Consider the following 27,704-nt stretch of genomic DNA (forward strand, 5'->3'; position numbering starts at 1 on the left):
GTGAAATGCAAAAAAAACACGAAAGGAGGGGATTGGAATCCATAGCACGCTGCACACTCGGAAGCTTCTCCGTTTTAGTGGCACATGCAATAAAACGCAACGGTGTACACGAAAGTCGTCACAGCTCGAGTGAAGATTAAGTTTCTTTTTAAAGTTATCTCAACCCTGGCCAAGATTTAATTTTGTGAGTTAACGCCGCATACTTCACTTAAGCCTTCAGTGCTTTGTTGTTGTCAAGTTAGTAGCACAATTGACTTAAGATCACGCAAAACTGCTTACTCTCATTATAATCTAATCAATACTCAATTACTAGAGAAGTAGTCTGGGACCTCTGGGCCTGTAACCCTTTCTCTTAAAACTTGTATCTGCCCTGCTCCTCTGTTTGATTAATGTGCTCTGTTCTTCAAATTAATCTGACATATTCGGATTAAATCCATGAAACAAAGTAACGTTTTGCTCTGCGACGGTGTGTCCCTTATGTTTGACTTATTAAAAATCAATCAATAATAATAAACGACCACTGTAAATTCATTTTCAAATCAACATTTATGTACAACAACAATCTAAAGTATTCTGTTTCTTTGGTTTGCAACAACAGGTCACATTAACAATATACAATAATCAACACATTTCAGCATCAAGGATCAAAGTAAATAAAAAAAAAAAAAAATCTAATTTTTATAAAACTATTAATAATAGTAATGTTGCACCACAAAATGTACAAAATCCTTGATTTATGCATAGTAATAAGTTGGATATATTGTCAGCAATAAAAAAGCTTTAAAGTAGTGCTAAATGTGAAAAAAAAAATGTTAACGGTAGACCTTTAAAAGTTTACAATCCTGAGATGGAGCCAGTGTAAAGAGTAAGTCAAGGTGAGTGTTTATAAAAGGATTAAGTGGGAGTGCGTCACAGGATTAAAACAATGTTAATTCAATATATTTGCTCTGTTGGTGTATGCTTTCAGACAGTTCCAACATTGTCTGAGCTTCTGTGCATCCTAAAGGAAAGAGATTTTAAATTTATAAAATAGCTCACCTATTAGCATCCATAGCACACCTATTAGTGACCATAGCTCACCTATTAGCATCCATAGCACATTTATTAGCGTCCATAGCTCACCTATTAGCGTCCATAGCACATTTATTAGCGTCCATAGCTCACCTATTAGCATCCATAGCACATTTATTAGCGTCCATAGCTCACCTATTAGCGTCCATAGCTCACCTATTAGCGTCCATAGCTCACCTATTAGCGTCCATAGCTCACCTATTAGCATCCATAGCTCACCTATTAGCGTCCATAGCACACCTATTAGCACATTACATTTTTCAATTACAATTACGTCTTAAATTATACAAGTTTAATTATTACAACCCACTTACCATTATGGTGACTGGCATTTTTTTTCGCCAATTACAACTAAAATTACAATTGAAAGTCAATTACTATTACATTCTCAATGAATAATTACAATTAATCACATGTACTGAGCCTGAAATAAATGACCTAATACAGGGTTCCCACACTTTTTTCACAATGATTTTTTCAAAACATTTTCTAAAATATTTTACCAAATTTCCATGACTTAGTTCTGAAGTGCTAAGATCTTTTTTTATGCGTATGCATTTCCTGGTTTTCCAGCTGAAGTGATCTTACCTACGCACGGTTTTATAAACGAGGAGGAGAGGGAATTTGCGTGAATATTCCCGCTCAATGATGCTGCCGGTCTACAGCACTTTCACTTTGAGATAAAACTCAACATCTTTGGGGTTTAACATATTTTAAACATTCAAATAAAACAGGCTATATTTCCAAAATAGTTCAAATATTCCATGACTTTTCAAGACTGGAAAATTGTTTTTTTCAAATTCCATAACTTGAGCAGGAATTTCATGACCGTGAGGACCCTGCTAATAAAACATAACCTTTCTTTTGTGCTAGCTATCTGTTAGCATTTTTTTAAGATAACGGTTCGGTTTTGAACAACTATAAAATATTATTTATCATCCAATTAGTTTTTTTTTATCTCTTGGTTATCTTGTTATGCTTCTTTATCCATGAAAATATTGATATTAATATTTTTGGTGTGGGCGGTTGGGCCTTTTTTTGTGTAATTATACCCCTCGATTTCATTTTTTTTAATGATAAAATGATCCTCAAGAGAACTGACAGGTTGTAGGAAACAATGTGAAACATATTTATATATTAACTATTAATTATGTATGTGTAAACCATAGAATTGTAACATGGTTCCACAGTTTTGCGTCTAATTAAATTGTAATTTAGAAATTTTATATAAATTCCATTCCAACTGCAATAACAACAGCAACAGATGCTTTTCAATTACAATTACAGCTATAATTATGTCACAATTGTAATTAATGATCAATTATGCAATGACAATTACAATTGAGCCCAACCCTACTTCCTTTCTTCAGCTACTCCTCTAACTCCACAGATATATTCTGCAACCTCTCCACCACAAAGAAGCTGAGCGTTCCCGTAAAGCCCAGGATGACCATCATGAGCAGCTGCCACATCAGGAGCAGGTAAGCGCTGTAGAAGAACGCCACCGCTGCAAACACAGACTGACACACACACACACACACACACAGTGACAGGAAGCTGCTTATAGGATGATTGTGAAACCACAAAGGTAAATATTCATAGTGGCACTGTGTAGAAAACATGACACCCCCTTGGGTTATGGAGAGACTACTTGGAGACACATGTCAGCCTGGAGCTTCCAGATGAATTTATTCAACATCTGGACATTCTTATTCCAACATTGTCTGGGAATTTGCGAGACTGGGATCTACCTGGATGAATTTAAAGATGGCGAAAGCAGCCGTGCTTTGTTCTGCGTACACGTGGCCGAGGATGCTGTAGAGCTGCGTGTTGAAACAACTGTCCCCGAGTCCCAGCAGAAAGCTGCACAGCATGGCGATGGACACGCTGGAGAGGACATTCATTCATTCATGAGACACTACGCTGCTGTTATCATATAGGATATACTGTATGAAATAAGTGGTGAATTCACTCACCTAGGTGTTAAATAAGGGATGCTTTTGCTAGTGGTTTCAAAGACCATGGAAGCATCATTGGGGATGCTGAGGAAGATTAAATAAAAAGCAATGAAGTGCACAACCATTCCCAGAAACACCACCGATGTCCGTCTGAAGCGACTGTTTTTGCACAGCAGTCCGAACAATCCTCCACCTAAAGAGAAAAGATATGATTCCAACAGATTTAAAGCTGCTAGCATGATAGCTGTTTTTCTGGTTGTTTTTTCTTTTTTTTTTTAGTTGGATCAAAACATTCCGAAAATTCCTGAGATGTGTGCTGTTGCTTTTGTGATTTGTAACTTTTGAACTTTTTGTTTGTGTAATTTTTGTTCCAATTCACTTCTTTTTGAAATTTTAGCCTTTTCACCCGATTCACACCATTCAACCTTTAACAACAGTTAATACCGTCAACCCATTTCAACCTATTTCAGCCTTTTTTAACCTTATTGCTAATGTTAAGCTATTGCTAGATTAATGCTAATGCTATTAATAGGCTAATGCTAAGTTAGTGTTAATGCTAGGTGAGTGCTAATTCTTGGTTGATACTATTGCTAGGTAATGCTAATGCTAGGATAATGCTATTGCTAGGTGAACGCTAAGACTAGGTTAATTTGAATGCTCGACTAATGCTAATGCTAGGATAATGCTATTGCTCGGCGAATGCTAATACTAGGTTAATTTGAATGCTAGACTAATGCTAATGCTATTGATAAGCTAATGCTAGGTTAATGCTATAGTTAGGCTAGTGACAATGCTAGACTAATGCTAATGCTAGGCTAATGTTATTGCTAGACTAATGTTAGGTTAATGCTGACGCTAGGATAGTTCTAATTCTGGCATAATGCTATTGCTAGGTTTATGCTGACGCTAGGATAGCTCTAATACTGGCATAATGCTATTGCTAGGTTAATGCTAATGCTAGGATAATGCTATTGCTAAGCGAATGCTAATGCTAGGTTAATTTGAATGCTAGACTAATGCTAATGCTAGGCTAATGCAATAGTTAGACTAATGTTAGGCTAGTGCTAATGCTAGACTGTTGCTATTGCTAGGCTAATGTTATTACCAATACTAGGGTAATGCTAACAGTTGGCTAATGCTAGGTTGATGTTAATGCTAGCTAATGCGTGGTTAATTCTTATGTTAGCTAATACTAATCCTAATGTTAGGCTAATGCTAAGCTAATGCAGTGCGATGCAGTCCAGCACCTGCATTCTCACTTGCATTTTCCTCAAGAAATGCAAATATTGTAGTTGGATAAAATCATAGCGTAATCATAGAACGATGAATCAAACGTCATTTACCACAAAAAGGAAGGTTGAAAATGCCACTCGAAAGTTTGTTTTGGTCTCCACTATAAACACTCTGCAATTTATATTTTTTTGTTAAAGTTTCTCGCATTGCATTTTGGGATGTGGAGTGTAGTAAACGGATGCATAGAAGTATTTTTACATTTTTCATCTAGTTTTTTCCCATAATATCAGAATGTATCCCGTAATGCAATGCGCAAAAATGTCAACACTGTTTACGTTAGAGATGAAAACAAACTTTGAAGTGCCAAATTCAACATTTTATATATTTTTTGGTGGTGAGACTCAATTAAGAAAATGTATCTAATTGATTACAGACTTTGTAACTAATTATTCTCGATTAATCTAAAATATTCACATAACAATATTTGACACGAGAAGTAAAGTTTTTTCCAATTTAAATGGATTTTGGTATCAATGAAAACAATAATGAGCTTAAACAACAAAAATATTTTCATCACTGAGTGCTAAAATAATGTGCAATATGAATAAAGAATATTAATATCGCATTGTTCACAAAGCAGAAACTTATATTTAAGTGAGAGACATTCATTCTTTTCTGGATTTTTTGTAAACTTTCTAAAACAAATTAGTCTTTGTGTTATAGTGTGTGCATCAGTATTATGAGAATACCAGGAATTCGTGAAAATGAGAAAGATTCCGCGCTGTTTGTGGTGCAACAAAAAAAAGCGATCGTCTCCATTATTTTTTATTGTGCTTCAATTTTTTTGCCTATACTATGGGATTTATCTGTGCTGTCAGAAATACAAGATCATTTACCTACTATTTCTCCAATGCCCACCATGATCCCAGAGATCCCGATCAATCCTTTTGCTGCTTCTCCAAACTGTGTAGTCGCTCCTATGCACGTCCCATACACTCCGCTGTAGAAAGACAGCTCAAGGCCTGCAGATCAAAAAGAAGAGGCAGCTTTAGCTCCGAGCCTTTTGCCTGCAGTCAAAAACAAGCTGAATGTGCCTGACTCACCGCTATATGCCATGCAGGGGCTCAGCAGCAGGATAGTTTTTGTCTTCAGGAGCTGCAGAATGATTTCTAAGGGAAACGTGCACAAATGTAAAAAACTTTATATTTGGAATGACGCATTTTCCCTTAAAATTGGTTTCGTGCAAGGTAAAAAAAAATAGAAAATATGTCACATTGGGGCCAAAAAAAGTCACACTTAGACGCAGACGGTGGATTAGAGAGAATAGACTGTCACTCAGGCAGTCCAAGATCTTCACATTTTAGCAGAAGAAATCCCACTGGGTGACTTCTTGACATGAATCATGGTGCATCTTTGATAACCCTGCTGCCTTTAATGCAGGTGAACACAGGAAGACTAAGAGCAATCTGATCAGATCGTAGGGCTGCGCTGACGGCAGGTGCAGGAGCAGCACAGTTTCTAGCTGACAAACAAGATTTAATCTGAAATAAACCCTACGCAGGTGGCCTCTGTGTTTACCCTGTGGTGATGCCAGAAGACTTTGATCCATGTGAAAACACTCTTTACATGTGAGGGAAAGACAACAGTGTCGGGGACCGCCTGTTCCTTTCACGCTGATAGCTGAGAAATGGGCTGGAAACGGTTAAAGGTATGATACAATTATTGAGAAAGGACAATAAAGTCTCCTTCTATTCCTTCCACAGCGTCTTCCCATCCATCTGTGTGTCACATGGCAACCTTTTCCAATGAATTGTAGAAGAACACAAAAACAAACAATTGAACTATTGTGGTTAAATTGGAGACATTAATTGGATTATCATCCATGTGTTATGAAAAGCCGTTTGAGCATAAATTTGATATCAGTGATATCAGCCATAGTTAAGCTCTACTAATGCTCAAATGCGCTCAGTTTTGGTTTACTAATGCATGAGCACACTTTACTCGTGAAGCAAAAAGTGCCCCTAGTAATAATAATCAAAAGAAATGTGTCACTAGTAAGCATTATTTGCACACACACAAAAAAAAAATCAGTCTTACATTAGTTTTTGAAAGTATTACAACCAATCAGAGAGCTGGATTTGGTTATAAGCCCTGCTACCTCATTTGCATTAGGTTTACTAGTACTAAAACTTAATCTTTTAGCTAACTGGTACTACTAGTAGACACTACCAGTGAGATGTTGAGTGTACTTGTAAACAAAAATATTGTTTTACTGGTAAAAGTATACCGTAATTTTCCGGACTATAAGCCGCTACTTTTTTCTCACGCGGTGAACCCTGCGGCTTAAACAATGACGCGGCTAAATTGTGGATTTTTCCCGGTTTTAAAAGCTTCATGGCGCAAAAAAATTGTGCTCTGTCACATTAGACCAGGTGGAACAATGAACTTGTTAACATTAAATCGTTCTTGCTCGCATTGAATCATAGTACTAGTTAAACTTCTTTTTACTAATACTGACTTTTCACTTGACTAGTAAAGTGTACTTGTGCACTAGTTAACCTAAGTTGAAGACATGTACTAGTTGAGCTTTACTGTGGTTGATATCACTTTCCATATGTTTGTGGACTGGGAACTGACGTTAAACTTATTGACTATCTTTTTCCTTTTTGTATCAAGAATCCCCTGAAGGATCCATTTTCTCTTCAGGGAGAAAAAAAAATAAAGCTGTCATTAAAAAAAAAATAAAGAATTGAAAATTCATGCCATGAGCTTTTGTGGAAAGATGAACATTATGAGCAAACTGGGGAATCGTATTACATCGTATCTGGCATGCATGCAGTCTGGTTGGCAAGCACTTCATTATTTTACTTTTCCAGAGCGACCATAAAACATTCACTTAACACGCTGATATATGGATTTGGGACATATCATTAGTCTTTCTAACCATTTTTCATTATGCAGCCACAGATTTTGAGCACATATGTACACTGGGTTTGCTCATTTCCACTTTGCATCAGCATGCACATACTGATCCATTGTGTACATACATATGGATGCAAAATGAATGCAGTAATTGCTTGTAAATGAGTGAGTCTCTAGATTACATTACACAAAACAGGTGGAGTGTACTGCATCAGGGGCTTTTTAATACTCACTTAGCTCAGACTTGGTATCTTGCACAGCAGTGTTTGCTCTCTGCTTGTACCTGAACAGAAGAAATGCAATTAGTGTTATCTTTTACAAAATGCTGATTAGAAGGAATGTCAACGATACAGTGTCCTTACAGTAAATAACAGGTGGCTTAGTTTACCGAAGATGGATTACTATCAAACAGTTGTTTAGTGTGACTCACACAAATAAGATTAATTTATTTTAATAGACTTAAATACATAAATATAACTTGTTCAATCGATTTTGCTGCTCCCCCCCCAAAAAAATGTATTTGTAAATATCAGATTTAAATTTGATGTATTTGTTAAAATGCTATTAATTGTTCAACATTTAACATATTTTCCAAAGCATTTAGAAGTCTGCCTTCATAAGCCCATAAAGCGTAATTGCATTGATATTTTTATTCTGTCACCATCCATTAAAGCTGCCACTTTTTCAACTTTTCTGATGGAACTTTACATTTTGTGCAACCCCAAAAAGTACAGTAAACACATAATGGTTCCAAAAACATTTTTTAAAAATTACAGAGAAATAAACAAAAAGACAATAATAATACACAAAATGACAACAATTATACAAAAGAAAATTACAAAACATCAACAAAAGTATACAAAAAGGACAACAAAAATACACAGAAAGACATTTATACACAAAAATAATGGAAAAATACACAAAACATCAACGAAACACACAAAATGACAACAAATATACACAAAATAACTTATTAAACAGTTTTGTTCATTCTCTAAATAATGGTGATTTGGTTGGTTTGATGTGGTAATAAAAATCGAAAACCTAAATCTTACGGTAGTTCATTAAACACTACAGAGTGACTCAGTTGTACTATATTACTATAAACACTGAACAGATCGTCCATCAGTGTTTCTTTTTTTTTTTTTTTTTTTTGCAATTTGAAATTCACATTAGAAATTTGGAATTACCTTTAAATTAAATTTTGTCTAATGCAAATACTATAGTAATTTCACTTAAGCAATATTTTAACTGAGCTACTTTTACTTGTATTGGAGTAGTTTTGAAAAGCAGTATTTCTACTGTGATAAAAGCGAGTAATTTGCTTCGTTTCTACACACTTTAGGCTCCATGTTGTATTTTGATCATCAACCTTGACTCCTCTCAAGGCGAAAATCTGTGTCTTATCTCTTTCTGAGTGTGCCCTGCTTGTGTAAAACACTATGATTAAGCTCGACTATGTCTAAATTACATAGAGCCAAAGAAAAATGGTCGGCATCACTTTACTGAAGGGCAGAAGTGCTAAAACAGAGACGATAAGTCATTTTGAGGGGCCTTGAGAAATTTATGGTCGGGTATTTGAAAGGAAGTGATAATCCACAGGGAAGTTTAAGTGTCGCTCAACAAGGTCGACTGCGTGGAAGTGAAGTTTAAGTGTTTTCGGGTTCTTTCAGAGCAGCGTGGTTTGGGTATTTTAGGGTTTCTAAAGGAAAGTACGGTACAATGAAAAGGCTAGAAGCATTCAAACGGTTTATTTACATCGTTGGAGATGAGAGCAGTGCCTGTCCCTCCTCTTCAGAGAGCATTTCCTCTTCATGACGGATATTTCTCAGCACTAGAAAGCTGAGTGTGCCCAGAATGGAGGTGACCAGCAAACACAGGAAAATGCTTTTCCTGCTGCTGTCTGAAAGAAAAACAAACACTACAGCTGCATCAACAGCATTATGCAGGAGCGACGTGTGTACACAGCTATCAATAACTCACAGTCTTCTCAATTGTTTACTTTCATCACTTTGAAACATTTGGCTTTTACTATCTCAACACGATTGAATAATAAAATAAAAGCATACCAGGTATTTCGGTTCTTCCGCGCCAGTCGAAATAAATGTAGAGGTTGCCAAATAACATGCTGTCAGGTAAAAAAAAAAAGAAGAGAGATTCTATTAATGGCATAACACATAAATACATTTTTGATATATGTTAATATGGATTGTGTCTTTAAAATGGTTTTTTTTTTGGCATTTTGGAGACCCTTTAATGCCATGTGATTAACCAATTCAATATATGACGAACCCGTTAAAAACCAACAAAACATAGTGTATTTGGTACGAGTTGTCTTTTCAAAATAAATATAAAAACAACTCGGTAATTCACAAGGCAAATCTAAACGCATAGCTCTTCACGTTTCCTGGATGTGAAGCTAATAATACATCACAATTTTTTTACCTCTACAATAATGTCACCTTTACTAGAGAACTTACTAAAAAAGTTTTTTTTTTGTTTTATTATTTTATTTTACAGCAAAGAAGTGTGGAAGCATTTTGGCTTCTCCAAGACAATCAGCTTTTTATTTGTAAGCCTATTGGCTTCTACCTCTCCCATGCACATCCATGCTATTATTATTATTACTTTTTTGTTGTATATTCATATTATATATTTTTTTTCCTTTTTACCTTTAATGGCTACTCTAAAGTGTTTTTTATTATTATTATTATTATTATTATTATTATTATTATTATTATTATTATTATTATTATTATTATTATATAATAATAATAATAATAATAATAATAATAATAATAATAGGCCAAAATTTAAAAAAGTCCACAGATTGGTTGGCCACTATAGCACGGACTTGAATAAAATATTTCTGTTCAATTCGTATGCATTTTGATTCATTTCTAAAAAGCTTTATATATTATAAAAGCCTCACAAATCACAAGTAGCTTTGCATTCCATGTACATCTAGTTTCCTGTAGGAAAGAGAGCAAACTTTTGTTTCTCCCATTCGTGACAGTAATTACTCTAAATCTCTATTAGTATTAATCATAATTACAATAGTGGCATTTAGGATTCCATCTGCTGTAATTAAACATTGTTATATTCTAATATGACACCCTCAGTTTAATTGAATTTGTCCATAACGTTTTATGTGTATCACTCTTTGCTGGTCAATCCAAAACTGACCTTTGATTCTAAGTGCTCTCATTGAATACCTCAGAGTAATAAATACTAGTAAAAGAAGGCACATGGGTTTTAACGGAGCCAGTTATAAAATGATGTGGTCTGATGACTGTAACTGGGAACTCTGCACATTTGTCTTGCTTGTATCAAACATTACATGAAACACAATGATCTGTATTCTCTCTCTCTGAGGGTGTTTCTTTCATTCTCCCCAAAGCAGCTTATTTGCTATTCATGCTTAACATTGCTGCCGCTGTGATCTAATTCCATCTTTAATTATGTGTCTACTTAAACTTAAAAAAACTAAAAGAGTAGATGAGCAATTATTGCAGCTCAGAGCCAAGGTGAGGTATGAAAGGCTTTTTTTTCATTCACATGAAAGATAACAGTGGTTTTCATTGGTATTCTGTTTCTGTTTCTGTGGGCTGTGGAAAACTGATTCCTGAGTTCAACGTGGTGCTGATCACCACCGTCAACTCAGATTAGCGTTGCCCTTTCGGAAGCCTTTTCAGTCGCTGTAATGATTAGACTAATTTAATTTGCATGTTTTAACAAATACAAATTAGTTTTTTGGAGTCTGAATGTGAGAGCAAAAAGAGGCTGTGGTGTGTACACAAGTAGAAACTCAAGCAGATGATTGAAATACATAATAATACCTGTTTTTCTTTCTAAATACAGTCTGTACAATTCATCACTGTAACCTCACAGCTTTGATTGTTGTATATATTTGTACATATGTATAATATTATTATTAATCCTTTTTTTTCTTTTCTACTGTAATGTGTGCACTTGTATTTAATCCTGATTTGCTAACAGTATTTTACTTAATTATGTACATTTTTAGTGTTTATTATTTTTATTTGTATTATTTCTCGAGCCTCTGTAACGCAAGTAATTCCTTGCTAAATTAAATTGTTCCCAACACTAAGTGGACCATGCCGTCCTAGAGTTTGACACATGGTAAATAATAACAATAAAATGCAAATGGAGTGAAATTACATTTATTTATTTCATTTTTGACAACGCCATGAGTCATCTAAAAGAAGAACTATCATTAAATAAAGCATAATAAATGGGGGGGGGGAGTAAAAATGTCCACAGTTAATATTTATTTATATGTTTACCAGGGTCGATAATTTTCCAAACACAACTGAAAATAAAGTTCAGCCACAGATGCCAAAGATTTGACTTTGTGATCATTTATTTCACTTAAAAAAAAAATGCAATAAATGGCTTGCATTGTTCTTTATCAATAGTTAATACATGCAGAGATGTTCTACTTGGCGCCCAAAAAAAATGGCGACAGCTTTGAAACAAGTTTAGAATGTGCAATAAACCAAAAAAAAAGGGTGACAGTTGCAATTTGTTTGAATTTTTTTTTTTTTTTTTTGGTTTGAATCTTTATTAAAATCCTCTTGTGAGACACACTTGTATTCTGAGTGAACAGCTTCATACCTGCACTGCAACAGAGCCCAAAACATCCCTGTGTTCCTATTGATGGTGGAAGCATCCGAGTTCTCCACCAGGAAATGTCCTTGGGCCGTCCACAGCACTGTTGGGAAAGAATGATCAACGTCATTTATAAATGCTCACGTGGGGAAAAAAAAAAAAAACGAATTATCTTTATGCAACGCTTTTGACCTGAGGGGGCGAAAATTCATCACACTTTAACTTCTTATTTTTTGGTGAATGCTCAGTCAACAAAAGCTTTCTGTGTACTAAATACACAACATGTACAGGCAAACAGCCCCTAACCCATTTACGGTCTAATTTGGGATATACTGTTTATACACATCGTCAGATCCTAGTCAGGATAATCCCAGCATGCATGATTAAACTCTATTTGTATTTTGACACAGAAAGTGAGCTCGCTGGGGCTGCACAAACCAAAGGCAACCACGCTTAAGTATTTATGTGCCTCCATATCTCTGGCTATTGTTCATGCGGCAATCCTGCCAGAATGATCACATAAACAAATGTGATTCAGAATCAGCCCTGAGAACACGCATGGCCTGGCTTTTCTGAATAGAAAGTTGGGATTTTGATATGCAGAGAATCCCTCATGGGGATTTGTCAGTGGGGTTGTTTGAAGGATCCCAGGAATTTTCAACTCATTCAAGGTTGTGTTACATTAATCTCAGATTAATAGAGGAGTTATGGGTGTCCCGATCCGATATCGGTCCGATATCAGCCTGAAAACGAATATTGGATTCAAATTTCCCCCCAATTCATTTTTCATTTATTTTATTCAATTGTAGAATACTGTAGATATTATGTTGAAAGTTAAAAATTAATGTAATCAATTGGTTAATAATAAATAAAGCAGCATGAGCTCAGCTATGGAGTGGGTGGGAGGAGGGCAGGCTGTCCTCTGGGCCTACGACACTGTGCGGGAAGGAGGAAGTCAGTGTCCCGTCTATAGACACGCCCACTCATGAATATACTGTACATAAGTAAGCTGCAAATCAGCCTGTTTGTGTAGAGTTGCTCAGAAAGTGATTTTTCAGAGGCTAAAACTCTGGAAAACAGGCGAGTTTGGGAAAAAAAAAAAACTCAAATACTATGTTTTGGGAGTTATTAGAACAAATGGAGATGGGTGAAAAATAACATGACATGGGACCTTTAACCAGTACAGCACACAAGGAATAAATCCTGGAAGTTAAGATAGGAGCGATAAGTGGAAATCCAGCTTCATAGAACAGACCTCTGGATGATTACAACAACTTTATCTCTGGTTCACTATCGAAACATTACAAACTCTTTAATTCATTCAACAAATAAGAAGAAAAAAACACTTAAAATGAGTAGCATGATTGTCGGTTAATGTAATGAGTCCAAACAAGACTAATTTTGTCATTTTATTTACTCTTTAAATAAGTTTTAAAAAGTTTCTAATGAACATTTTGTAAATAATAATAATAATAATAATAATAATTTATAGAAATCAAAACATTTTAAAGGAACCTTTCACTACATCCTAAGAGGAACCTGGCAGGAGAATTGCTGTCTTGTGACACTCACATCCTCTTTTTTTTTTTTTTTTTTTTTTTTGTAACCACATTGCTGTCTTCTTGCTGTGTTGATTATCATCTGATATCAGCTGCTGTAATGATACTACACAGAGCATGAGCAACCCAATAGTTTAAGATCAATTTTGAAACAAACCTTCTGATATGGAGTAAGTTTTGATTGATAGAAAAGACTTTAAACTATGTTTTAAGACTATTAGCACTACTAGAATGTTTAATTTATGTATTTGTTTTAATAATATAATAGGGTTTGTAGAGGAGATACTCACTGGCTGCTCCGATGCCGATGAGTATGGAGGTTAAGTAAAAGGACCACGTGGAGGGGCTGATGAACACGCCGATGTAGCCACTATAGACAAAAACACTGTTCAGTGAATATCTGCATTTGTCACAGTCTGCTTTGTGATCAGAACAAGACAACATGACAAAATGTACCTGTACAGTATCCCACTCAGAAACATTGTTATTTTAGGACCAATAATTGTAACAACTGTTGGTGCGAGCAGGTTGGAGAAGGAGAAGACTCCATAGATGATTCCAAGGCTGCAGGGAAAGTAATAAGAACACAACATGAACTTTCAGTTTCAAAGCAAATAGCACAATAAAGACTAGTTAAATAGGATACCCAGGGTGTGTCTTTCTGTGTGGTTTGCATGTTCTACCTGCAGATTGTGTGAATCACACAATTCAAAAACAGGCATGTTAGAATGGAGTGTCTCAATGGACCATGAGGAGGGGATGGGTGTGTGCGTCTCAGGCAGGGTTGGGGTCAATTATATTTGTAATCACGTAATATCCACTATAAATAAATACAATTATGACAGAATGATAGTTGTAATTGTAATGGAAAAAAGCTGTTGCTGTTCTAATCATAATCATATTGTAATTGAGTTCAGATAATTGACTTTGTAGTTGTAATTGGCATGGAAATTATATGGACAAACTGTCAGTTATAATTTAATTAAACACTGTCACCATTCTGCTTTGGGGCTGTTTCTCTGCAAAGGGACCAGGATGACTGATCCGTGTAAAGGAAAGAATGAATTGGGCCATGTATCGTGAAATTTTGAGTGAAAACCTCCTTATATCAGCAACGGCATTGAAGATGAAACGTGGCTGGGTCTTTCAGCACGACAATGATCTCAAACACACCGCCCGGGCAACGAAGGAGTGGCTTCGTAAGAAGCATTTCAAGGTCCTGGAGTGGCCTAGCCAGTCTCCACATCTCAACCCTATAGAAAATCTTTGGAGGGAGTTGTAAGTCCGTGTTGCCCAGCGACAGCCCTAAAACATCACTGCTGTAGAGGAGATCTGCATGGAGTAACGGGCCAAAATACCAGCAACAGTGTGTGAAGAACTACAGAAAACCTTTGATCTCTGTCATTGCCAACAAAGGGTACATTACAAAGTATTGAGATGAACTTTTGTTATTGACCAAATACTTATTTTCCACCACAATTTGCAAATAAATTCATTAAAAATCCTACAATGTGATTTTCTGAATTTTTTTTCCTCTCATTTTGTCTCTCATAGTTGAGGTATACCTATGATAAAAAATTACAGGCCTCTCTCATCTTTTTAAGTTGCACAATTGGTGGCTGACTAAATACTTTTTTGCCCCACTGTTTGTAGTTAACAATTATCAAAATATGTTTGATATTAATCAGTGCTAGCCATTTTCAGAACAGCTACCCCCCATACATCCTCTGGCCCAGTGTGAGCTGCTAGGAGCTTCACCGTCTTCTCACGTAGCGCCATTTTCTCCTTCGTCCCTGTGTGTCCCTTCCCATCGATGGTGATAATCACGGCTACAGGCCTCCAGTTGGTCACTACATCCTAGTACAAGCCTGATATTCACAGAACTCCGTCACACTGTCTCCTAGCAACCCCAGCCGAAAAACACAATTGACGCATATATGCGTCAATGGCAGTGAGCGTTTGGATTTAAAATGACGTATATATGAGTCAATGACAGAGAGTGAGTTAAGTGTATACCTGTCACTTCTCTTTTGGATGGATTTACATTTTATTTTTTATCTAGGGCTATACTGACCCACACCAAAAATATTAATAACGATATTTTCATGGATAAGGAAGCCTAACAAGGTAACTAAGAGGTGAAAAACAAATTAGATGATAGATAACATTTTTTTGTGTATTTTACAGCAGATTTAAGACATGGGACAAAACTGACCCGTTATCATAAGAGATGCTAACAGAAAACTAGCACAAGAGGTGAGTTATGTTTCATTGGTTATTTATTAAAGGATCAGTATTTGTGATTAATTGATTTTAAACTTTAGTAATTGAGAACGTAATTGTAATTGACTTTCAGGAGGAAAATAGTAATTTTAATTGTAATTGAAAAGAAAAATGCCAGTCAACGTAATCGTATTTGAGTTGTAATCGAACATGGATAATTGAGGATGTAATTGTAATTGAAAAGTGTAATTGACCCCAACCCAGGTCTCAGATATCAGTGGAAGAACCATGAGATGGACTAGCTACTATAGGTGTATCCAACATTGAATGGATGGATGGATGGATGGATGGATGGATGGATGGATGGATGGATGGATAGATGGATGTCTTTACCTACCTGAAAAAGCCGCTTCCAGAGAAACTATCATTCCTCAGACTTTTCACCACAGTTTGCTGGAATCAGGACAAGAACATTAATTCTCAGCACATTGTAAAAAGTTAACCATTAATTAAATTAGTCCTGAAAACCTCCCTAACTGGTTTAATCCATTTTCTGACCATTAAAGCAAACCAGACTCACGAGATGCGACCAGCATCTCTGATTGGCCAGTTTCCTGCAGCTCGTGAGACATCCTGAAGTTGAATTTAAAAAAAAAAAAAAAAAAACATAATCTAGGTTTAGAATTCAACTCTTGTGGCTGATTTGTCAAAACCAGGGGTCACCAACCTTTCTAACTGTGAGCTACTTCATCTGTACTGAATAGTTCAAAGGGTTACCAGTTAGAAAAGCACTTCTAAAATACTCAATATTCTTGGTTTCACTTTAACTCGATAGTTAGATAATAAGGAAGTCTAGCAGTACGGTAACTTCAAAAGGTAGGTAGGCATTTTAATTTATTTATCCTAATTTATGCAATTGTTTCATTTTCATTAGATTTCATAAAACATTATAATGTGCCTATTTTATGATCTACTAACAAACAACTGTTAACTAATCATATAAAGTAACATTTGTTATTGTAACAATTGTGTCATATTTTACGAAAATCCACCTTGCGTTTTTAAAAATATATCATATTATATATTATAACATACAACAACCCATACACCAACTCTGCAGCACTTAAAAACATTTGTCACAATGTTTCAGTAAAAATAAACATTTAAGACTAAAACTTTATCACATGCTGCAGTGTTTAACTCTACCGAGTTCTTCTTCCTACATCTTTCATATGTATTTATCTTTTTGAGTTTGAATCCTGGAAAGTAAATCAGATTTTAGATGGAGGTCATTGGTGACTAGAGGGCCCCTCACATGGTTCATACGGGCTACCTAGTGCCCGCGGGCCCAGTGTTGGTAGCCAGAGGTCTAAACTTTGGATTTCACCGAGGGTTTTACAGATGAGAGACAACAAAACCGTTCCATTTATTGAATAAAAACCATCTGAAATAAAAATGTATATATATATATATATATATATATATATATATATATATATATATATATATATATATATATATATATATATATATATATATATGATAGTCTTGGAATAAAAGACACGAACGTTAGGTTTTAGTTTGATTTAATAATCTTACCTCAACATTCCCGCATGTAGTAAAGGCGGTGAAAATGAACAAAAACCCAACACCCAAAAGTACCACGTTGAAAGTCCGTCTGTCTACCATGGCGTCATTCCAAAGGTCCAAACATCACATTAAAAAAACAAAAAACAAAACGTTTCCCAGTCTGTGATGTCTTGACAAAAGTGAGTGAATAAATAACAGCGTTAGAAACAGAGGAAGAACCCGGGAGGACAGTGACGGTGTGACACAGTCAGGAATGAATACTTCAGTCCACTTAAACCAGACTCTCATGACAACTTGTGACTTTCATTACAAACAATATTTCTTTCGCTCTTTCACTCGGAAGGGACGCTTTTTCCTACGCGTGACGTCACCGATCTCCCAATAAAACTTTTCTACTTCTTCTTCTTCTTCTTCCTCATTTCAGCCCAAACCGCCCTCACTCACATTCTTTTGCCACTGCTGACACCTAGAGGTTACATTGATACATGAATGAATGAATGAATGAATGAACGAATAAATAAATAAATAAATAAATAAATAAATAAATAAATAAATAAATAAATAAATAAATAAATAAATACATGAATGAATGAATGAATGAATGAATGAATGAACAAATAAATAAATAAATTCTTATTTTTATTTGCCCCAGGTCTGTCAACTGACCAGGGGCACTTACATTTTCCAGTTGCAATTACGTTTTGAGTTATCTATTTTCAGTTCAAGTTCAATTATAATAAATCACATTTAATGAGGCTGAAATAAATATCAGGGGGAAATTGCTTTTGTTACAGCCACTTTCTGAAAACTAAAATCACAAATAAAATAATAAAACGTTTAACAAAGACGAAAGAAAGAATAAACGTTAAATAAGTGTATAATTAAGTAAAAAATGAGGATCAGATACACAAACATTACAGTCGTAAAAAATAAAGTAAGATAGATAATAATAATAATAATAATAATAATAATAATAATAATAATAATAATAATAATAATAATTTTCATTTTAAATCTGTTAGGCTGAATTAAAATATTGGTTTTAATTTTTTTGGTGTTGGCATTTGACCATTCTTTGTGGCAGTAAACCCCTAGATTTTTTTATTTTTTATTATTATTTATTTATTCATTTATTTTTTTATGGTAAAATGTGGGAAAACTTGACATGAAACATATTTTAATGAATATTCACTACATATGTGTACAACTGTACATAGAACTGCAACCTGGTTCCACAATTTTGCGTTGAATTATAGTTGACATTTTCATGGAAATTATAATTTTAAAGCAATCTAAACTCAATTATAATTTCATTACGATTACTACAGCAACATATTTTTTTTTTAATTACAATCGTAACTACGCCATAATTATAAATATGTATCAATTGTAATAACCCTGAAATAAGGCCAAATAATATGTGTTCAAAGTATAAACAAAGAAGAGAAGTACAACAAGAAACTACACCACCTCTCATTTCCGGGTTTGCCATAATACTGTGAATGATTATTTTCTCAGGTTTCGAGCTTTCACGGGAATGCTAGTGTCACAAACATTCCTATAAATACATTGTATCAATAAAATACTGCTTTACAGAGAGAAATTTATCATTTTTTTGACAAAGAAAAACTTTACACACGGGGGGTTTTTGTGCGCATGCGCACTTTCAATGATTAAACTGAAGCTACACTTTTAAGCTGCTGCTTCTTACAGTGTTTTTTTTTTTTTATTCACACCGTCGTGTTACAATCCGTCTAACTTTAATTTTATTGTTTTGTCGTCACTGGAGAGGATTATCACAGCAGAGTGTGAGTTGTATTCGGCTCAGGTTACACTCGCCGCTTCCTGTGAGCTCGCGCACCACAGCCTGCTGCAGATTGTACACAATCATCATGGCGACCCAGGATGGTGAGTAGTGACAAAATACCTCTGCCTTTCTTTAACATCTTCACTCTCTCAATTCAATACCGCCTTATAACCACCGCACAGTTATTGTGTTGCCGTGTAAACAACACACTGTACTGTACTTAGTGTCTCGTTGTTGTTATTATTATTTTTTATAAATGTTGAGCAGTGTCATGAGCTAACGCTGACTACGGCTAACATCAGACACACAGAGAGGAATAAATGAGCACTTCTTGGGTTTTCTTTTGGGTGTTTTGTGTCTTTAAATGAGGATAAGGTATTTGGTTAAATAGTCTGTATTTATTTAACCCTCGTAACAACGGGGTAGCTACACACGCTTTGTTTAATACAGGATTTAACTGTGTGGCCAAAAACGTTAGTGCATGCCGGAGTGAAAATGAAACCGTATTTGCTCCAATTCGACAGTTTACGTCATCAAAAAAAAAATATATATGTATAACATTATAACCAATTTATTCTACTTCTAACTCTGACTATCTCTTCATTAAATCACATGATAGACACTATTCTGTATTTTTTATTTTCTATTATTTTTTTTTATTTTGTCCTCAGTGTTGATGTGTTAGAAACTGGAAAGTTTGTTCACCATAGCTATTTAACTAAACTCTGGTGAATTTGGCGAAGTCTCTGTTAAATAAGGAGCCAAACTGGTAAAGCTTTATCAATGAGTTGAACTGTAGAATAGAATAGAATTGTTTTATTGTCTTTGCACAAGTACAATGACATTGCACATGCAACATTCAACTACAGTTCAAAGATTCAAGCCAAAAAGACAAAATCATCATAAAAACAACCTAAGGTATGGTAAAGATCTGTCAGAATAAAAAGTTCATCAGTATTTAGTTCATTGATATAAAAGGGCATGGATATACAAAGGGGTGTCCCGATCCAATATTGATATGGGTCCGATATCAGCCAGAAAACGAATATCAGATTTTATTGGACTGCATCTAAAATCTCCGATATATATTATTATTATTATTATCTCTGTTTGAGTAACATCACTTGATCAAGCCTTTTCTAACATTCAACACTACAAAATAAGTAATAAAAGTATGTAGGATTTGTGCTGTTATCATATCGGTATCGGCCAATACTCAACGCTACAATATTGGTATTGTATCGGAAGTGAAAAAGTTGTATCGGGACATCCCTAAGTTCATCAGTATATTTTTTTTTATTTTATTGTGTATTTATTTATTTTAATTGTATTATTATTATTATTTTTTTTTTTTATTTTTTTGATCTAATTTGTAATTTTCATTATTTATTTTTTTCTTTGTTTCTTTATTTTGTTTTCTTCTTTACTTGGCCTAGCTGGGTGGGACGGGGTTGGGTGGGGTGGGGTGTGGGCCTGTTTGCATTAGATGTGCCCCTTTTAAAACTGTCTTCATTGTGATTCCTAACTTCTTGCACTCTGTATGTCTGTTAACTGTTCAAAAAGTTCTATAAAGAAAGTTGGAGGGGGAAAAAAAGTTAATCAGTATAAAAGTACATGGGTATGAAATATTTAAAAAGCGATATATCCCATATATTAGTTGTGATGCTGGTGTCTATGATGTCTGTAGCTCTTGAGTATTATTATCGATATGCTCGCGCTAAGTATCGATGTAAAAATAATGCTTTCATTTTTAATTTTTTTTTTTTTTAAAGATTTATTTTTATTATTTTCAAAACCTTTTCTGTTTTTTCACTAAAATGTGCAGGTTGGTTTTCACAGAAGGTAGGTAGGTCTTCACACGTCACTGTTTGTTGAAGGAACCAATATATTGTTTCCTGGAATATTGCACTATTATGGTGTCACTGGTAAGAAAGACCCTATTTTTTGTTTACAGAAAGCACTATTGGAGATACTTATTCATTTACATTGGTATGTTGACACTTATTTACAGGAATGTTGCACTAAAATAGTGTCACTGTTTATAGGACACTTTTCAGAGATATAAAATAAAAATTGTATTTTTTCACTTAATCTTTTTTTCTGTTGTTATGTCATAGATTATCATAGATTGATTTCTGACCAATATATCGATAATCGCAGTATCGTCATATCGTGAGATAATCGTTATTGTGAGCGGCGTATCGTATCGTAAGGTACCCAGAGGTTCCCACATCTAGACTGCAGTGTCATGATTTATTAAAAGATGTAAACGGGATGAAAAACATTTTTCTGATTTCCACACGTGTGGATGAGCTGCTGTAGATGGATCTACAGTATGTTCCGTGCTGTGTTTTGGATGGAAAGTTGTCAGGGTTCAAAGTGCATCACAGGCTTTTGTTTTGTAGCTGAGCTGCCTGTTTCACCAAAGGTTCTGACCATGAACACGTGGGCATCAGCAGAGGTGTTCTCTAACCTAAAACATGTGGCTGCTCGATGCACAATGGGATAAAGACAAACATATAGACACAGGGTGATGCTGGGGTGTGTTGTAGACTTTCACTCTCATAAAAACTCAGTATAATAATAATAATAAAAAGAAAAGGTTCAGGAACGGTTTTAAGAAATCAAACGCGCTGGATTTGATCGAGCAGAGTCCACACCGTAAAGAATAGAGTCTGGTTTTGGACAACAAAAGGGATAAACGTAATAATAGTGATGATTAGTGACAAGTGGGCAGTGTTAGTGTTCAGTTTTTTCCTGTTTGAAACAGATTGATTAAGGTAATGTGTGCTGATCCTTCCCTGAATCACTGCTCTCTGTTCTGATTAGTTCACATCGCACTGATGAAGCAGCTCCTTTACATATAGTGACTAGTTGTTTGTTACGGTTTTGATGGTGCTTTCTGTGCTTTTTTTCCCCTTCATTCACAGTCTTTACAAAAATAACACAAAAAACTGTTAGAGGCAAGATTATTCAGCAAATGCATTTAAGAAAATGTTTTGCTATCAACTCAGTTTTATTATGTTTTTAAATTCTACATACTAATTTTTTTTCTCGAATTTTATTTTTTTTTTACATTGGGGTGGGTTCAAATAAGTTTTACTTCATCTCACTCCATTTTGGGCATTTATTTTATTCTTTTTAAAAAAAAATTTGTATCTTGTTTCAAGTGTCAGATACAGACTTGATTGCATGGAATGTAATTCCTTTTTTGTGCTTGTTTTAATGCCTAGCTGGAAATAAATGAATCATATACTCTACAAAACGTGTTATTTCTGCAAATGTACCGGCTTTATTTTAACCTGGCTATCATTGTGTGTAGAGAACTTAACCCATATACAATAAACAAAACAATAAACCATTTGTCTGCTCTTTCAGGAAGTGATGAAGTCAGAATGGAAAGTAATGCGCAAGAAGCTGAGCCACTGGGTGAAGACGTAGAGCAAGGTGACTCGGAGGCCTCAGCGCACACGGACGCAGGAAACGCAACAACTCAGGACTGTAGTAGTAGTATTAGCAACGGGGACGACGCAGACGACAAGCAGGAAACGGTGGACTTGAAGATAATCTGGAACAAGAACAAATACGATCTGAAAATCCCCGTGGATAGCACGGGCGCCAAATTAAAAGACAGGATTCACTCACTCACTGGTAGGTAGTGCGGTCTGTTGAAACCCGGAGCTCAACGTAGCAGCAGATGTTGTTTCTGATTTCCCAGATGTGCTTCCTCACCTCCTCAGGTCTTCCACCAGCAATGCAGAAAGTGATGTACAAAGGACTGCTTCCAGAGGACAAGACGCTACGTGACATTAAGGTCACGAGTGGCGCAAAAATAATGGTGGTGGGATCCACGATGAATGACGTATTAGCCGTGAACACGCCCAAAGAGGTGGTGCAGCAGGAAGTCAAAGCTGAGGAAAACAAGAAGGAGCCTTTGTGCAGGCAAAAGGTCCGTTTCATCACGTCACTGTACATCGTCTAGAGCAGGGGTTCTCAACTGATCTTCCCCTGGGACCTACTGTGACCTACGTTTTTAGAATTAAACCAACTAACTTTAGTTTTTCAAAAAAAATCTGTTGAAAACAACACATATATCATCTTTTTAAACACATAAATCTATATATTTTCCTGTGCTACATGCATTTCACAGCATACCTGTCAAAAGAAAAGTTTCTTTCAAAATATAAGACAAGTCCAACATGAGACATTCAGTTTTTATTTAGTTTTGAAGAACTGTCCGCGACCCACCCAGTACAGGTCCGCGACCCACTTTTGGGTCCCGACCCACCAGTTGAGAATTGCTGGTCGAGAGCACGTTTCAAACTCAAGGCCTGGGGGCCAAATCTGGCCCTCAGGGATGTCAAACTACTTACCAAATACAGACCAGTTTAAACTCAAGTGGGCCGCAAAGTCTTTTACTTTGAAAAAAAGCTATATAAAATTGATGTATTATTATTATAGGTGGAGAAAAAATAACATTTTTAACATCATCGTACCTTACTTTTTGATTTTAGTTCACTTCAAAACTTCTGGATTTTATTACCAATTGTTTGTGAGAAATTGATTTGTGGAAAAATTGGGAGTTCTTTCCACAATTTGCTATAAAAAATGACTGCATTCATGTGATATAAACAAAAGAACAAAGCAAGCCCCTAAAAATACTGTAGACTTTTATTAAATTTGTGAATTTGAGATATCTAAAAATTGATTATTTGGTAATTTACACAATAATTCATGTTTTCTCTGTCATTTTTACTTTCTTCTGCTGGCCAAATTGGATTCTATAATGGTCCGGATTTGGCCCCTGGGCCTTGGATTAGACATATGTGCTTTAGACAGGGCTGGCTTTAGGTCTTTCAGTGCCCTAGGCAGATGGCCCTCGGTGGCCACCTGTGTTGCCTGTCGGGAAGGCCGGCCCTGGCTTTAGAGCATCCAGTGTGGCTCATAGGAGAAAGTAGAAATGACAGAGAAAACTTGAATCATTGTGTGAATTGCCTAATAATTCAGTTGTAAATATATCAGACCATCCAAATACACTAATTCAATAAAACTCCACAATATTTGCAGCTTTCACAGTTTTCCCAATTCTCATATCACACGATGGCTGTCATTTTTGGTCTCAAATTGTTGGAAGAATCTACATTTTTCCAAAATCTTGAGATTTTTCTCAAATTATTCCACAGAATTTCCGCAAATTATTTAAAAATTGGTCACAAAATAATGGAAATGTAAGTGAAGAGCCTGCAGGGACTGATATCTGTCAAGGGCGACCGTGGCTCAGGTGGTAGTGGGTCGTCTTCTGATCGAGAGGTTGGGGGTTCGATCCCAGTACCTGACTATGTGTCGAAGTGTCCTTGGGCAAGACACTGAACCCTAAGTTGCTCCCAGTGGTCGACTAGCGCCTTGCATGGCAGTCCTGTCCCACTGGTGTGTGAATGTGAGAGTGATTGGGTGAATGAGCTGATATGTAAAGCGCTTTGAGACTGCTTCAGTGTGGGGATAAAGCACTATATAAAATCAAGTCCATTTACCACTTTTTGCTTGGATTAGTGCCTCACATACTGTACAGTATATCAGTTATATAAGGAAGTGCAAACAAGGCTATAAAAAAAGTTGAAATCGCTCTTTTTCTCCACCTAAAATCTGCGGCCCACTACAGATCAAACTGGTCTGAACTAAAATGAGTTTGACACGCCTGGTTTAGAGTGTGTGATCTTTAATCTGGAATGTATTTTTCAGCAACATCGGAAGGTTCTGGACAAAGGTAAACCAGAAGACATCATGCCAGCCATTAAAGGAACAAAGGTCAGAGATGCTGATTCCTCACTAAACACAGAATGTGTCATAAAGAGAAGACCAGTAACTGACGGCTGCTTTTCCCCATCACACAGGAACGATTACCCACAGTGCCTTTATCTGGAATGTTTAACAAGTCCGGAGGAAAAGTTCGACTAACTTTTAAACTGGAGCAGGATCAGCTGTGGATTGGAACAAAAGGTAAGATTGGCGCCGAATTTAGCAACATTCAAACATCAAAAGTGAATATTTACAGTATGTGTGTGCGTGTGTTTCCACAGAGAGAACAGAGAAGGTCCCAATGGGCTCCATTAAAAACGTAGTGTCTGAACCCATCGAAGGCCACGAGGACTATCACATGATGGTAGATCACTTTTTATATTCACGTGCACGCTGTCGTGTCGCAGAGCAAAGTGTCTTTAAATGTGTTTTTAAGGGAAAAAAAACGCCAAAGTTAAGTTTTATTGTAACGCTTATTTAGGCTAGAGGGACTGACTGTGATAGGCTATACAATAAGTATTACCGCCAATCAGAAAGATTCATCTCAGCTGGAGTCTGTGTGTAAATAAAACAGGCAAAATCAGAACTGTTTGCAAACCAGTATATATTAGAAATTCAAAGATTATATACAAATATATATATATATATGTAGATATTCAATAATAAACATATATATTAGACATTTGCACAATGGGAACAAAAGAGAAGGAAAAAACAAAACAACTCAGTTCATGTGGTGAGTTGTGGCTCTTCAATTCATAAGAGTCCAAGGTTTAGTTCATGATTTTGTTTCCGTTGGGTTTTTTTTTTTTTTAAAGTAGGGGTCCCAAGATCCAGCAGAAAAAAAACAGAAGGGTTGATTCCTACCACAGCGTGGTTGAAAAGGGGTAGCTCACCATCTGCTGAGTCGGGTCATGTAGGGGTTTTTTGTAGGCAAATAAAAAACCTGACCTTGATGCAACTTCGATCAGAAGAATTGTAAAGAGTCCCGGATTGTGGCCGGGTTTCCAGATAGCGCTTAGCACCTCTGCTACAAAAAAACAAGAAAATCAGAGAGCTCTTCCTCCAAAGATCATACTCTAAAAAACCGAACGGACCGATACACTCACCGTTGAATCCGACTCAAAGATTGCTTATTCAGCATCCATCCATCAATTCAGTTTGGTACTTTTGTGCCGGTTCACCAGAGGATTTTAGCATGCTTGCTCCTGGGTAGCCGATCGCCCAGAAGTTACAACAACTATGACCTCATTTTGTAGGCGGAGACCCCGTAGTGCGGCGGAACGTTTTCACAATAAAAGTAGGTCAAGTAACATGGGTTACATTATTCATCCCAACTTTGAACTTAAGTTAAAGTACAGTAACTGTTCACTGGGTAGAGTCATTGTTTGCTGTGAAATGGTAAATGTCACTGACTTCTTTAAAGTCAACCTTTAGGTGTGAAAGAATCTCTGTTTGCCACAAAGTTTGGTTGAGATGAAGAGCTAACATAGCTTAGCAAAAGTAACACTTTGTGGCTGTTCTCCTACTGTAATTATACATTTAATAATACCCAAGATTATTGTCTCATATTGTTGGTAATAATGGAAGTTCTCTGCTGATGATTAAAGGCATCAGAAAAGTTTATATCTAAAGAAAAGAGAGAATAAGATTTTTAGTATTACGTCCAAAAATTACTAAGTGAAACTCTACTTTTTATGTGTTTTGGTGTTTGTTTGTATGGTTATAGTGGACCCTGAGTCTGAAATAAATCTATACATCTATCTTATCTATAATTTTGTCACATGGGATGAAATCCAATCGGAACTCATGTGATCATGTGGTCTTATGTATTGATCAGATCAAATCTGTCTGTTTATTTACAAACATTACAATCCCATATCAGGTGGATCAATGGTAATTAAATCTTTTTATTTTTTAAATGCATTAACTCTTATGCTGTATATTTTAGTCGACTGTATTTTAATATGATTTAGTTGATTCAAACCAGACTATATTAAAATAGGCCTAAAAATAATTTTTGATTAAAGCAAAGTTGCATTTTAGTAAAAAGACTATGACTTAAAGTAAATCTGAATTTGCTGTCAAAATGTTTACTGTTTATTAAATTTAAATAATAATATATACAGTATACAGTATGTATTTTCCCCTATGGTATTGATTTTTTTTTGTCTTAGTTATATAATTTCTGTGAATATTTTCTCACAGTTTCTCTCCCACTCCTGCAGGCTTTCCAGTTGGGTCCCACAGAAGCCTCTCAGTATTGGGTCTACTGGGTGCCTACACAGTTTGTGGATGCAATCAAAGACACAGTCCTTGGAAAATGGCAGTATTTCTAATGTGCCTCTTGTTTTGGGTTTTGACAATGATGAACTGGGGTCCAGGACAAGGAGCCCATCAATAGAATAAACTGGAGTCAAGCCTCAAGCTAAAAGAAGAAAAAAAATATTGGAGGGAAATATTTGAAGAAAACTGACAAATGCCTGTGGACTAATCCTATTGTTTTAGGTTCAATGTGCACTATGTGGCAGCGTATCATTTCTCAGCCCCAATGAACATTCAAGGTCTAGAGCAAAACAATGGGAAAACAAGAAAAACAAACTGTACAGAAATTGCTAACACTTTTCTTCAGTTGTTCTTAAATAAATAAAAATTATTTAATGAAATAAGTCGCCTGCTCTCTGTTGTTTTTAAGCATTTTTTGTGTCGTAAATTGTTAAAAGCTCATTGCATGTGCATTATATTTGCAGTAGTTTTTAGGGTCTAATGATGGTCCTAACTCAATTTGTTTTTTTTTTTTTTTGAAAAAATATGCCTTGCTATAGCCTTACTTTTGATTTTGGGTCATTTTAGTTTTTTGTTATTTTTTGTGCCTTACTGCTTTCTTTGCCCTGTTTAAGTATGTGCATTATA

General features: G+C 35.6%; 2 protein-coding genes across 2 annotated transcripts; one reads left to right on the forward strand and one right to left on the reverse strand.

The window, feature by feature from the left end:
• Window positions 1-2,163: 2,163 nt before the first annotated feature.
• Window positions 2,164-17,572, reverse strand: LOC114468448 (UNC93-like protein MFSD11). Its single transcript, XM_028455347.1, has 13 exons — window positions 17,198-17,572; window positions 15,996-16,051; window positions 13,832-13,939; window positions 13,666-13,745; window positions 11,823-11,919; window positions 9,254-9,312; window positions 8,943-9,087; window positions 7,418-7,467; window positions 5,366-5,431; window positions 5,159-5,284; window positions 3,048-3,222; window positions 2,823-2,958; window positions 2,164-2,591 (listed from the first exon to the last, which is right to left on the reverse strand). The coding sequence occupies exons 1-13, from the start codon at window positions 17,285-17,287 to the stop codon at window positions 2,442-2,444; spliced, it is 1,338 nt and encodes a 445-aa protein (XP_028311148.1). The 5' UTR covers window positions 17,288-17,572; the 3' UTR covers window positions 2,164-2,441.
• A 1,336-nt stretch (window positions 17,573-18,908) lies between these two features.
• On the forward strand, window positions 18,909-27,460 carry ubfd1 (ubiquitin family domain containing 1). The gene is made up of 7 exons (XM_028455182.1): window positions 18,909-19,096; window positions 22,374-22,646; window positions 22,736-22,944; window positions 24,735-24,800; window positions 24,887-24,992; window positions 25,073-25,155; window positions 27,020-27,460. The coding sequence occupies exons 1-7, from the start codon at window positions 19,081-19,083 to the stop codon at window positions 27,128-27,130; spliced, it is 864 nt and encodes a 287-aa protein (XP_028310983.1). The 5' UTR covers window positions 18,909-19,080; the 3' UTR covers window positions 27,131-27,460.
• The last annotated feature ends 244 nt before the right edge of the window (window positions 27,461-27,704 follow it).

Source organism: Gouania willdenowi, chromosome 8 (assembly GCF_900634775.1).
Source record: "Gouania willdenowi chromosome 8, fGouWil2.1, whole genome shotgun sequence".
NCBI classification, from domain to species: domain Eukaryota; kingdom Metazoa; phylum Chordata; class Actinopteri; order Blenniiformes; family Gobiesocidae; genus Gouania; species Gouania willdenowi.

Excerpts from the sequence above, each read along its gene's own strand:
- LOC114468448 (XM_028455347.1), bottom strand. The coding sequence starts at position 17,287 with ATGGTAGACAGACGGACTTTCAACGTGGTACTTTTGGGTGTTGGGTTT. Across the intron at positions 13,746-13,831 it reads CTGAGTGGGATACTGTACAG|TGGCTACATCGGCGTGTTCA; the intron begins GTACATTTTGTC and ends TTTTGTCTATAG. Across the intron at positions 9,088-9,253 it reads CGGAAGAACCGAAATACCTG|ACAGCAGCAGGAAAAGCATT; the intron begins GTATGCTTTTAT and ends TTTTTCTTTCAG.
- ubfd1 (XM_028455182.1), top strand. Across the intron at positions 22,647-22,735 it reads CAGGATTCACTCACTCACTG|GTCTTCCACCAGCAATGCAG; the intron begins GTAGGTAGTGCG and ends TCACCTCCTCAG. Across the intron at positions 22,945-24,734 it reads AGCCTTTGTGCAGGCAAAAG|CAACATCGGAAGGTTCTGGA; the intron begins GTCCGTTTCATC and ends TGTATTTTTCAG.